This window comes from Salvelinus fontinalis, chromosome 7 (assembly GCF_029448725.1).
Source record: "Salvelinus fontinalis isolate EN_2023a chromosome 7, ASM2944872v1, whole genome shotgun sequence".
NCBI lineage: Eukaryota > Metazoa > Chordata > Actinopteri > Salmoniformes > Salmonidae > Salvelinus > Salvelinus fontinalis.
Genome location: NC_074671.1, coordinates 64,009,291 through 64,023,694, shown reverse-complemented (window position 1 = coordinate 64,023,694; position 14,404 = coordinate 64,009,291). Strand labels below are relative to the sequence as shown.

The window sequence follows — 14,404 nt, the reverse complement described above, 5'->3', positions numbered from 1 at the left end:
CTGGGTCTGTCCTCACTATTGATGTTACCGGCCTTAGACTTAATCTGAGTTGACCTGTAGTAATAAAGAGAAACGGACACAAGTTATTGTCTTGACAGTTCTGTCACTTTATTCTATAAAAATATATTATATTTTTTCTTGTTCAATTATCTAATTTCAATAGATCAGGTAGTTAAGCATTGACAACAAAACATTCATTCACATTCACTGTTACGGATACAAGTATTCAGTGTGTATCCTGTGTGTATTTCTGTTCTCTCCTTCACCCCTACTCACAGGTGACAATCATCCTTCCCCAATCAATCATCAATCAGTCGCTAATCGGAAGACACCTGCTCCTTTTCCCTTACCCAATCACAGTCCCTTTCCCTTGGTTTAAAAACCCTGTCAGTTGTGTTCTCTAGATCTCAATCTCTCTGTAAATGCCATATGTCTGTAGATCTCTTGTGTGGGTTAGCATCTACATGTCACTTTGTCCCCACCTGTGAGTATGGTGTTTGAGTGTTTGTTTGATAGTAGGAAAAGGGGGTAACCAGACAGTTTGCCCATGGGCATACACTACCCATAGGTAAACTTTGTTAAATACACTAGTTAGAACTGGGTGGACCACCCACTGTATTTTTGGTTAGTTAGCTGTTGTTGAAATAGGCTAGTCTAGCTTAGGGGTGTTTTTACTAATAAACCCTGAGTTTGACGGTAGATTTAAGTTGTCGTGGTTATTTGTTCTCACTGTTACTTTGTCACTCTTACACTTTGCATGAGTTATGTTACGGGTATCGTTACCATCCCCCCTAGACTGTCGGGCCAAAGGGATTCGTAACATTCACATTAGACACAAAGTGCACACTTTTTAAAATTACACAACGTAAGTGCACTTAACCTATAGTAGATTTCTTAAATTCACATAAATGACTCAAAAAACCATTTAGTACAATGTTGCAGTATGTTTTAGGCAGCACTATGTACTATTTTCCTGAATAACCTTTTCTTCACTGTATTTCACTAAAAAAACAATAGTATTTCCCTTTCACATCATTAACAATTATAGAAACTGAATGTGTTTAAATTCTACTACACATGTAGAAAACTGATAATCATTACATTCAGCTTCAAAACAGTAGAGCGACCTTGTCTTTCATGCACACGCACTGCCTGACCTGAAGTCTGTTGACGCTACTGAGTTACCGCCACCTGCGGTAATGGAGTAAACATATCGAATGAATACGAATTTATGTTTTTGCGCTATATTCCATTAGCCTGTATCGCAATTTTTATGAGCGTCTATGTCGGCTTGTTGTATTTTTGGTCTCGTCTCCGTCGCTTCTCTGTGCCGTGTGCACCTTCCCATTTACACCAGAGATCTGTATATAATGACGAGATGCACGTCTCCGCCCTAACAATGGGAGTCAGTGTCCCAAAGGCGGGAAGGCAGGGGACAAGCTTAGGTCCAAAGCAAGCCCATAGAAAAGCTTTGGCCGTATTTTGGATCGATTTTATTTTTAAACAAAAGACCCTCCATACTCAACTGGTGGACTGTAACTGAACGGGGTCAATATGGACCCCGGGTCCCCCAAAAAATATACATAATAATACTTTTCTGGTTGGGCTTCGACCCCTGGTATCATATAAACACACATAATACATGGAAACGTGTAGAACTGTAGGAAATTAGCTTTAAAAAAGAGAACAAATCTCAGCCCCATCGTAATGTGTAGAGTTGTGGGATATTAGCATTAAAACGGCTAAATGTTCTCTCCGCCAACAAGAGGGTTGTGAACAGTTTGAACAGTTACAAGTTGGGAGTTTGTTACTATGCCAACAACTGACAATATCCATCTGGACCTTTGCCACCTAGGAAATGTGTGTGACCGGACCTTCTCAAATAGTACTGGAGTACCCCTGTAATAGACTGACTGGGAAGGTGATTTTTCAGTCAAAGTCCTGCAATAAGAGCTAAGAAGCTAATATGTGTTTTAACTCTTGATAATTGTATTCTGTGGGTGTCACCCGTTATATGGGTGAACAATCCAACCCGTTTCATAAGTACATAGAAAAATGGTTTAATACATCCACAGTGGGATTTCAACCGTTTTGTTGTTTATTTTCAAATTAATTATTGTAATTCATTTTAAATAAAGTAGCATTCCAACCATGTTTAGCGTTTCTAGTCCAAATATGGCATGATTCCACTATTTTCTATCCGTTTGTATCACTTTCATTTGGGACTTTTATTTTGAGGTCGAAACGCAAATTCCACTATTGTGGCTAATCGTTATTGTGGATAGCTTCACATAGGTAGGGACAAGCGGGGAGGACGGAGACGCTGGCCACGATCAGATATAAATGTATTATGTAGAACAAACATGCCTCTGATTCTAAGGAATCATGTCAGTTCTATTCAGGGGAATTCTAGCTGCAACTTTCCAAAACGTTTTGTACTGAACATCCTCAGGCGAAACCCACTGAGCTATATACGAATATGGAAAGCCTCACAAATGAAAACGTGTGTGCTTGTAAAATAGTTTTTTATCAGGTTCTTCACAGAAAAACAAGACAAAACCTTTCCCAAACGTGATCATACCTTGACGGATGTGTTATCTAACACGTTATGACGTTCTTTCAATATTAGACCGTTTAAACGTGCTATTACATACCTGTAGTAATAACGATAAACGGACAGCACAGTTCTGACGTTTTCTTTATTCCGAAGAATGGTGGCGCCAACCCGGAACTTCCTGTTTCCCACTACCGTAGTGCCACAGCGACATTATTGGACTGATGGACTAACTACTGCTAAACCATGTAGAATATAAAAGTGAGATTGATTATCTAGACAAATAAACTTTGGTTTAAAAAACTAAAGCAGTGTCTGTTTTAGTGTCTAAGTTTTTCCACCCATTACATATGTATTGTAGATGATCTCTGTGGAAGGCTAAGAAGATCACCAAGAACCTCAGCCACCAGAGACACGGCCTGTTCACCCTGCTACCATCTATCAGGCGGAGACAGTACAGGTGCATCAAAGCTGGGAGAGAGAGAATGAAACCGCTTCTATCTCCAGGCCATAAGACTGTTAAACAGTCATCACTGATTTGATTTCGAGAATATTGGTGACTAGCAAATTGGCTTGCCCCAATGTGTAGAGGTGTTATGACATGTATTGAGTAGATAAATACAAATATATATTATTTTGAATGCCATGAATTAATGCCATGAATGAACAAAAGCATTATATTTACTGTAAAGTTAACCCCCCAAAACTACAATGATTCAGTAGATCAATAAAGTAACAGTAGCAGGTTAGCAGGTGCTTATGCTGATAAAACATGTTAGAGAACAGGTCAGATTTAGCTTTGTGATGCTCATTTCAACTTCCTGTCTTGTTCAGCTTCAGAAAAACCTAAATATGTCACTTGAGTACATTTTTTGTAATTCATTATACAAAAGAGAAGAGTTTTACCAGAATAAATTCATATATACAAACTTTATTTTTCATTGGCAGATCAATTTAGTTGGCTTGAATGTGGTTTTCCAAACACATTATTTATCAATGACTAAAATAACAAATCTAGTTTTTAAAAGACAATTTAATAAATACATGAAGTCGTTTCATAGCTGTTTATCATTAAAGAAATAGTCATTTAGTAGTAAAAAATTATCCCAAACTAGTGGTGAAAACTGATCATCACACCATCTCTATCTGATACATGTCGTATCTACTAACTCATTCCCACAGAAAACTGATCATCACACCATCTCTATCTGATACATGTCGTATCTACTAACTCATTCTCACAGAAAATTGATCATCACACCATCTCTATCTGATACATGTTGTATCTACTAACTCGCTCCCACAGAAAACTGCAGAGGGAAGCAATACCACCCAGTCAACCAACAGACTCCATTGTTTTAAGTGATGGGCACCAATATGGAAAATATATATCAATAACAGTAGGATTTTTTCAAACTGATATCGATACCAAACTCAGGAGGTTGGTGGCACCTTAATTGGGGAGGCCAGGCTGGTGGTAATAGTTGGAATGGTATAAAATACATCAAACACATGGTTTCCATGGTTTCCAGGTGTTTGATGCCGTTCCATTCACCCCGTTCCAGCCATTATTATGAACCGTCCTCCTCTCAGCAGCCTCCACTGAGATCATATCTATTTCAATGAATAACAATGCAACTGTCTACACTTCACTTCCATGGCTTTGTGAAGTCCAGAAAACTGATGTTGGATGCTCATTGGGCCAAGTGTGATTGTTCTGGGTGTCTAACATACCTAAACAGTTTGAATACAATAGGAATCAATTAAATGCCCGTGGTCAAGCAGTTAACTATGCTAAATTGAGAAGGTTTAGAGCCTGCAGCAACAGTCATGTAGGCTGTTCTACTATACATAAAAGTGTAGGTTAACAGCAAGTATAAACCGATATCACAATATGCCTTGCTCATATCTATATCAAACAAAATCAATATCATATCTAATTATCTATATTGGTTCTCACCGCAAATTGTTTCAATGTGAGAAGCCAGAGGGTATTCAACCCTAAGGGCAAATCCAAGGTCATCTCAATATATTTTCAGGAGAAGCTAACAAAACACTGCACAAACTGGGCACAAACTGGTTGAATCAACGGTGTTTCAACATAATTTGTCAACGTATTGTGACGTGGAATGTACGTGTAGAATACTGTACATTGAATTTGCAAAAACAGTTGTTTTGAGGTTACAACTACAGGATTAACCAATTTTCAACATAGTTAAACCTTGTATAAATAGGTTGAATATATGTTGAATTTGTACCTTTTGAAACAACGTTAGATCTTCAACCTTCTATCCACTATCTCCAGCCTCCCTAGTCATAGACTGTTCTCTCTGCTACCACACGGCAAGTGGTACCGGAGCGCCAAGTCTAGGTCCAAGAGGCTTCTAAACAGCTTCTAGCCCCAAGCCATAAGACTCCTGAACATCTAATCAAATGGCTACACACTATTTGCATTTTACACCGCTGCTACTCTCTGTCGTTATCATCTATGCATAGTCACTGAAATAACTCTACCTATATGTACATATTACCTCAACACACCGGTGCCCCCGCACATTGACTCTGTACCGGTACCCCCCTTTATATAGTCTCGCTATTATTATTTTACTGCTGCTCTTTAATTACTTGTTACTCTTATTTTTTAATCTTATCCATATTTTTTCTTATACTGCATTGTTGGTTAGGGGCTCGTAAGTAAGCATTTAGTAAGGTCTACCTACTCCTGTTGTATTCGGCGCATGTGACTAATAACATTTGATTTGATAATAGGCTGGCAGCACCTCTTAGTGGAGAGTTGATGTATCTACAGCTATCCTTCTGGTCTCTGGGTGGACATATTAAAATGAGTAGGTGAGCTGATGTCACCTCACCTGAGGCAAAGCAAAACACGTGATTGGCTGTTCAGATACAGCTCAACAGACAGTAATATTGATTGATTTAATTAGTGATTTTTCAGACTTTGGTGATTACATCTGCCTTAGTTCAAAATCAATACAATATAAATGCAGTTTTCACTGTGCATTCCCTTTATCCTAGACCTGCTTAGCAGGTCACTGTCACTGACTATTACCAATGTTCTATCTTGAGATGAATTATTGAGGCGCAATGTTCCCTCTAAACTGCGCGCCTGCGCGGGCACTCAGCTCCCCTCAGACTGCCCTGCAGAAGAAATGTCAGCCAGCGCAGAGAAGCACAAGATTGAACTTCACTCAACTTTCCAGAGTTTTTCCCCCCTTTAGTTAACACTATCAACGTTTCACTCTACTGTGGGAATTGTGCTCGAATCAACGCAATATTAGCCACGTTCAATGTAACATACCCAATCAAAACAAACTATGCAAAGACTTGTAGTATGCTAAACTATGCAAGGAATGTTCTTGTAGACAGAACGCATTGGAGTAGGATTCTATTGCATTGACAGACAAGATTCAGGTCATTACTCTACACAGACCATTGCGCCATAACCAATCAGAGCTGCTGTAGGCCTAAATGCAAATAGCCCATTGTCATATATGGATCTGCCATTCACTTTGAACTGGACTGTGTTTACAATACGAGTGGTCACAAGTAGATGTGCTTGTTTTGAGATCAAAGCGAGAGCTGCATGTAGCCACCTGTGCACCTTTGTTCATAATCTTTGCTAGTTAGTGAGTTATTATCCCAGTTATAGATCATTTCTAGTCAACAATGGGGGAGTGGTTGCTTCCTACAAGAGCACAAAATGTCTGCATTTCTAGTCATCTTTGAAAAGCCAGTAAGGTAAAAAGCTTTTTTTAATCTCTTAAAGGGGCACTGTTGTATTTTGAGAAGGTCTTGAATAAGCTAAGTAGCCAATAGGCAATGGGTAGCATAATTAATCTCATTCTCTATGATAATGATATGGGAATAATAATGCATTTTGTTTTCTAAAGTGATTTCTTGCATAAAACAACACATGTTTAGTCACCTCCTTGTCTGAAGGACAAGTGGATAAACAGGTTAATGTCAAGACCTGCATGTTTTTTTTTAAAGTCTCATGGAATGTAGGCCTACATTGAACACCACACATTTGCTGCTACTGTAGGCTGAATGATAGAACAGCTATTTCCATGTTAAAATATTATGGGATGCATTCTTCTCCATAGTTTTTTATGGTATGCCACTCTGGTAGGCCTACATTATGATTAAATAGCCACAGTAGCCTACTTGGCCACTGTTAGAAGTGTAACTTAAAGCGGGTACAGGAAGTTGCATAGAATTTTGACAACATTAATGTTTTTGCTCAGCAGACCTGATATTTGCTCAATGCCCAAAACAATTATAGGGAACATTGATTGAGGGATCTCAATAATTGATATGTTCGATTCACGTCTCCATCTCAACCAATAATCCAAACTTCAGAGTGTTTTCTATCCAATACGAATAATAATATGCATATATTAGCAACTGGGACTGAGGAGCAGGCAGTTTACTATGGGCACCTCTGTGCACCTTTCATCCAAGCTACTCAATACTGCCCCTGCAGCCATAAGAAGTTTATGGTAAAACCAACAGCATAAGAAATACAAAATATGGGCACAATAACCCGACGCGCACCAGTCAAACAAATGTGCACTTACAATAAACAATACCACACAAAGTCATGGGGGGGAACAGAGGGTTAAATACACAACACATAATGCGGGAAATGAGAACCAGGCGTGTGGGAAAACAAGACAAAACAAATGGAAAATGAAAAATGGATCGGCGATGGCTAGAAGACCGGCGACGTCGACCGCCGAACACCGCCCGAACAAGGAGAGGCATCGACTTTGGTAGAAGTCGTGACACTTTCTGTGGTGGTGGGGCAGCCAGCGGAAAATACAGAGCGTAGGGGTTGGTAATGTTCTCTAGTTGCGCCGTGATCTCCAGGAAGAGGGTTGGACTGAACACCTAAAGGACAGTAGATCTCCAGGAAGAGGGTCGGACTGAACACCTACAGGACAGTAGATCTCCAGGAAGAGGGTTGGACTGAACACCTAAAGGACAGTAGATCTCCAGGAAGAGGGTCGGACTGAACACCTACAGGACAGTAGATCTCCAGGAAGAGGGTCGGACTGAACACCTACAGGACAGTACATCTCCAGGAAGAGGGTTGGACTGAACACCTACAGGACAGTAGATCTCCAGGAAGAGGGTCGGACTGAACACCTACAGGACAGTAGATCTCCAGGAAGAGGGTTGGACTGAAAACCTACAGGACAGTAGATCTCCAGGAAGAGGGTTGGACTGAACACCTACAGGACAGTAGATCTCCAGGAAGAGGGTCAGACTGAACACCTACAGGACAGTAGATCTCCAGGAAGAGGGTCGGACTGAACACCTACAGGACAGTAGATCTCCAGGAAGAGGGTCGGACTGAACACCTACAGGACAGTAGATCTCCAGGAAGAGGGTCGGACTGAACACCTACAGGACAGTAGATCTCCAGAAGGAGGGTTGGACTGAAAACCTACAGGACAGTAGATCTCCAGGAAGAGGGTTGGACTGAACACCTACAGGACAGTAGATCTCCAGGAAGAGGGTCAGACTGAACACCTACAGGACAGTAGATCTCCAGGAAGAGGGTCGGACTGAACACCTACAGGACAGTAGATCTCCAGGAAGAGGGTCGGACTGAACACCTACAGGACAGTAGATCTCCAGGAAGAGGGTCGGACTGAACACCTACAGGACAGTAGATCTCCAGAAGGAGGGTTGGACTGAAAACCTACAGGACAGTAGATCTCCAGGAAGAGGGTCGGACTGAAAACCTACAGGACAGTAGATCTCCAGGAAGAGGGTCGGACTGAACACCTACAGGACAGTAGATCGCCAGGAAGAGGGTCGGAGTGAAAACCTACAGGACAGTAGATCTCCAGGAAGAGGGTTGGACAGCCCTGCGCTACAGGGTGTGGGACATAGTCAGTTAGAATTAGGCTGCTGTAAATTATTTTGACCAGCAGGTGCCACAGGCGTACAGTGTGTTGATCAAGGACTTGAAAAATGAATCTATTTTCGACACAATTGGCTGGAACACCTCAATGATTCAGGAAGCTTTGATTCCCCATCTCTAGAGACAATAAACAAAAATCTGACATTGTTGTTAAATTAAAAGTACTAACAAAATGTTTAACTGTGTGCAGTCACTGAATGCACATAAATTGTTTTCCTGCATGGGGAGGTGGTGAGGTCACTAAGTATGCAGTCTTCTTCTATAGTCTTTATTTGTAGTGTGCAAACCAACATTAACTGTGCATCGCTGCCACCTTCTGGGCTGGAGTGTGATAGAGACATGTGGTTCTGTCCTGGTGACATCACAGGGTCAGAGAGAACTACTGACTGTAGTCATACAAAAACACTCCAGGCACTCAGCCCATAAGAACCATTCATACTGTCAGATCTAATATGAAGAACTGAATACAACCATAAGAACCATTCATACTATCAGATCTAATATGAAGAACTGAATACAACCATAAGAACCATTCATACTGTCAGATCTAATATGAAGAACTGAATACAACCATAAGAACCATTCATACTGTCATATCTAATATGAAGAACTGAATACAACCATAAGAACCATTCATACTGTCAGATCTAATATGAAGAACTAACTATAAAAGAAAAGAGTTTGACCAGTACAAATTCATGTACAATTTCATTTATTTTTATTGGCATGTCAATTAAGTTGGCTTCAATAGAGTAACCTAAACATATTCATCATCAATGAAGAAAATAACTATTCTAGTTTTTAAATACAATTTAATAAAACACATGTAGTTGTTTCATAACCTGTATATAATTAAACAAACAGTCCTTTAATTGCTCAAATAATCCCCCCAAAATAAAGGTGAAAACTGATCATCACACCATCTCTATCTGATACATGTTGTGTCTACTAACTCATTCCCACAGAAAACTGATCATCACACCATCTCTATCTGATACATGTTGTCTACTAACTACTTCCCACAGAAAACTGATCATCACATAATCTATATCTGATACATGTCATATCTACTAACTCATTCCCACAGAAAACTGATCATCACATCATCTCTATATGATACATGTTATATCTCATTCCCACAGAAAACTGCAGAGGGAAGCAGAAGTGATGTAATGACTTTAATCTTAGTTGGTCTGAGAGAACTGATGAGACTTATCTCCTTTATGTATACATTGATGTGTTTTTAAGGTATACAATCTGGCAAAACTCTTACCACAGTCAGAGCAGTAGTAAGGCTTCTCTCCTGTGTGTGCTCTTTTATGAACTTTTACATCAGTTGATGTTGTGAAGCACTTCCCGCAGTCAGAGCAGGAGTAAGGCTTCTCTCCTTTATGTATAAATTGGTGTGTTTTTAAGTTGCCCAGTTGTGAGAAACTCTTCCCACAGTCAGAGCAGCAGTAAGGCTTCTCTCCTGTATGTATTCGCTGGTGGCATTTTAATATTTCCAATCGGATGAAACTCTTCCCACAATCAGAGCAGGAGTAAGGCTTCTCTCCTGTATGTATTCGCTGGTGAGATTTGAAGTGGTTCTGTTGAGAGAAACTCTTCCCACAGTCAGAGCAGCAGTAAGGCTTCTCTCCTGTATGTAGACGTTTGTGTTTTTGTAAGTGGATATGTTGAGAGAACCTCTTCTCACAGCCAGAGCAGGAGTAAGGCTTCTCTCCAGTGTGTACTCTCTGATGAATTGTCAGAGTCCCTGACGTTGTGAAGCTCTTCCCGCAGTCAGTACAGGAATATGGATTCTCTCCTGTATGTATACGTTCATGTATTTTAAAGGTATCCAATCGGGAGAAAGTCTTCCCACAGTCAGTACAGGTATACGGATTATTTCCTGTATGTATACGTTCATGTGTTTTTAAGGTATCCAATCGGGAGAAAGTCTTCCCACAGTCAGAGCAGGAGTAAGGCTTCACTCCTGTATGTACATGTTGGTGTGTTTGTAAGTGGAACTGTTGAGAGAACCTCTTCCCACACTCAGAGCAGGAGTAAGGCTTCACCCCTGTATGTACATGTTGGTGTGTTTGTAAGTGGATCTGTTGAGAGAACCTCTTCCCACACGCAGAGCAGGAGTAAGGCTTCTCTCCAGTGTGCACTCTCTGATGAACTGTCAGAGATTGTGATGTTGTGAATCTCTTTCCACAGTCAGTGCAGGAATACGGATTCTCTCCTGTGTGTATTTTTAGGTGTATTTTTAGCTTTGATAGAAATGGGAAAATCTCCTCACAATGTGGGCAGTGGTGAGACCTCTTAGCTCTGTGATCTTCCTGCTGTTTTTCTCCGGATGTAGAGAATATCTCAACATGGTCTCCTGTGTGAACAACATCAGAAGAACCAGTCAGTTGGTGTGACGTACATACGACTTCATATACAGTGCCTTCAGAAAATATTCACACCCCTTGACTTTTTATACATTTTTTTGTGTTTCAGCCTGATTTTAAAATGGATTAAATTGAGTCATTGGTCTACACACAATACCACACACATACAAGGGCATGGATACATGACTAGATATTGTTGTACCAACATGAATTCTACTACGACTATTTACCATCTGAATATGAATAGATTCTAAACCACCAGTTGGTGGACCGATCAGGACAGAAAGTGGTAGGCCCGAAAAGTGTTTAGTCCTTACCCCATAACGCCAGTGGAATACCCCATAACGCCAGTGGAATACCCCATAACGCCAGTGGAATACCCCATAACGCCAGTGGAGTACCCCACAACACCAGTGGAGTACCCCCATAACGCCAGTGGAGTACCCCATAACGTCAGTGGAGTACCCCATAACGCCAGTGGAATACCCCATAACGCCAGTGGAGTACCCCCATAACGTCAGTGGAGTACCCCATAACGCCAGTGGAATACCCCATAACGCCAGTGGAGTACCCCATAACGCCAGTGGAGTACCCCATAACGCCAGTGGAGTACCCCATAACGCCAGTGGAGTACCCCACAACGTCAGTGGAGTACCCCATAACGCCAGTGGAGTACCCCATAACGCCAGTGGAGTACCCCATAACGCAAGTGGAATACCCCACAACGTCAGTGGAATACCCCATAACGCAAGTGGAATACCCCACAACGTCAGTGGAATACCCCATAACGCAAGTGGAATACCCCATAACGCCAGTGGAGTACCCCATAACGCAAGTGGAATACCCCATAACGCCAGTGGAGTACCCCATAACGCCAGTGGAGTACCCCATAACGCCAGTGGAATACCCCATAACGCCAGTGGAGTACCCCATAACGCCAGTGGAGTACCCCATAACGCCAGTGGAGTACCCCATAACGCCAGTGGAGTACCCCATAACGCCAGTGGAATACCCCATAACGCCAGTGGAGTACCCCATAACGCCAGTGGAATACCCCATAACGCCAGTGGAGTACCCCATAACGCCAGTGGAATACCCCATAACGCCAGTGGAGTACCCCATAACGCCAGTGGAATACCCCATAACGCCAGTGGAGTACCCCATAACGCCAGTGGAATACCCCATAACGCCAGTGGAGTACCCCATAACGTCAGTGGAGTACCCCATAACGCCAGTGGAGTACCCCATAACGCCAGTGGAGTACCCCATAACGCCAGTGGAGTACCCCATAACGCCAGTGGAGTACCCCATAACGCCAGTGGAGTACCCCATAACGCCAGTGGAGTACCCCATAACGCCAGTGGAGTACCCCATAACGCCAGTGGAGTACCCCCATAACGCCAGTGGAGTACCCCATAACGCCAGTGGAGTACCCCATAACGCCAGTGGAGTACCCCATAACGCCAGTGGAGTACCCCATAACGCCAGTGGAGCACCCCATAACGTCAGCGGAACACCCCATAACGCCAGTGGAGTACCCCATAACGCCAGTGGAGTACCCCATAACGCCAGTGGAGTACCCCATAACGCCAGTGGAGTACCCCATAACGCCAGTGGAGTACCCCATAACGTCAGTGGAGTACCCCATAACGCCAGTGGAATACCCCATAACGTCAGTGGAATACCCCATAACGCCAGTGGAGTACCCTATAACGTCAGTGGAATTAAGTTTTTCTAAATGTTTACAAATGAATTTAAAATGAAAAGCAGAAATGTCGAGTCAATAAGTATTCAACCCCTTTGTTACGGTAAGCCTAAAATGTTGCATAACAAGTCACATAAGCAGCATGGACTCACTCTGTGTGCAATAATAGTGTTTAAAATGAATTTTGAATGACTACTGTGGTAGCAGGATTACAAGATTATGTTACATTTAAGCACCAAATGGTAGTTTTATTAAATAAATCCTATTGGCGCAGAGTGATGATGTCAGAGAGTGATGTGGTGAGAATGGGATGGTCTGAGTAAGGTTCTTAGGACTCTCTCTCTCCCTTTCTGAGTTAACTGAGAGGAGTCTTTTTGAAGCTTGGGCTGGCAACTGTTAAAGAGATGGTTTCCAGTCTTGCTTCCTGCAGTTAGTCTGGGCGTAGGGTCAAGGAAATGGGTTTTTGCTAGATAGCTTGGGCTGACAATGACTTGGTGATAATTACCTAAAGCTATCATTCCATAGACAATATGTGGTGTGTGTGACCCGAGATAGAGATAGCCTGGAAGAGTTTAGAACAATGCCTCATTGTCTCATCTTCCTGGCATCTGGGAAACTAAGCCGGTTTGAGGGTAAACACCATCCTGTGTAAATAACCAAGGTGGCTTATGGGAGTTGGAACCAGCCTGATTTAGCATTTTTAAGTCCTATATATATTATCACTATCAGTTAGGCTGCTCAGCTCAACAGTCAAGACCGTTGGGCTGACTGGTTTCATTATTGCAATAATTAATCAATATTAAATAAGATGATTGTTTGAAGAAATGACCAAGTCTCTCACTTGAATAGAATATTCCACCACACTACCTCATCTCTGTAACCCACACATGCAATTATCGGTAAGGTTCCTCAGTCAAGCAGTATATTTCAAACACCCAGTCACAATCAATACATCAATACACCCAGTCACTCCAAAGATACAGGCGTCCTTCCCAACTCAGTTCCCGGAGAAGAGGCCAATCTAACACAACACATCACGGAGTACCACTCTCACTCTTCGCATGGTGATAGCTGCATCATGTTATGGGTATGCTTGTCATCGGCAAGGACTTGGATGTTAATTTAGGGATATAAAATTAAACGGAATAGAGCTAAGCACTGGCAAACTCCTAGAGGAAAACCTGGTTCAGTCTGCTTTCCAACAGACACTGGAAGACAAATTCCCATTTCAGCAGGACGATAACCAATAACCTAAAACATAAGGCCAAATATACACTGGAGTTGCTTACCAAGACAACATTGAATGTTCCTGAGTGGCCTAGTTACAGTTTTGACTTAAATCGGCTTGAAAATCTATGGCAAGACTTGAAAATGTCTGTCTAGCAATGATCAACCAACTTAAGAGAGCTTTAAGAATTAGAAAAATAATAAATGTGCAAATATTGTACAATCCAGGTGTGTAAAGCTCGGAGAGATTTACCCAGAAAGACTCACAGCTGTAATCACTGCCAAAGGTGCTTCTACAAAGTATTGACTCAGGGGTGTGAATACTTACGTAAATGAGATATTTCTGCATTTACATTTTTTACATTTCAAAAAACATGTCATCAGAAAAAATATCAATTTAATCCATTTTGAATTTGGGATGTAACATAACAAAATGTGGAATAAGTCAAGGGGTATGAATACTTTCTGAAGGCACTGTAAGTAAGTATACTGTACAATACAAAGGGGGAATACAACTACTCTAAAATTCAGATCCATATCATCCTCCACTCACTATCACAAGGATTAGTAACTACACAGACTCATTT

At 41.6% G+C, this 14,404-nt stretch overlaps 1 protein-coding gene across 1 annotated transcript in view; it reads right to left on the bottom strand.

Annotated features, from left to right (window-relative positions):
• LOC129860216 (zinc finger protein 345-like) overlaps nucleotides 1-14,404 on the bottom strand; it is a 52,572-nt gene that overhangs the window by 4,897 nt on the left and 33,271 nt on the right. Inside the window, exons 3-4 of the mRNA XM_055930607.1 lie at nucleotides 9,861-10,875; nucleotides 7,041-7,052 (exon numbers count right to left, since the gene is read on the bottom strand). Coding sequence (XP_055786582.1) covers nucleotides 7,041-7,052; nucleotides 9,861-10,875 — 1,027 coding nt within the window. The remainder of the gene's footprint in view (nucleotides 1-7,040; nucleotides 7,053-9,860; nucleotides 10,876-14,404) is intronic.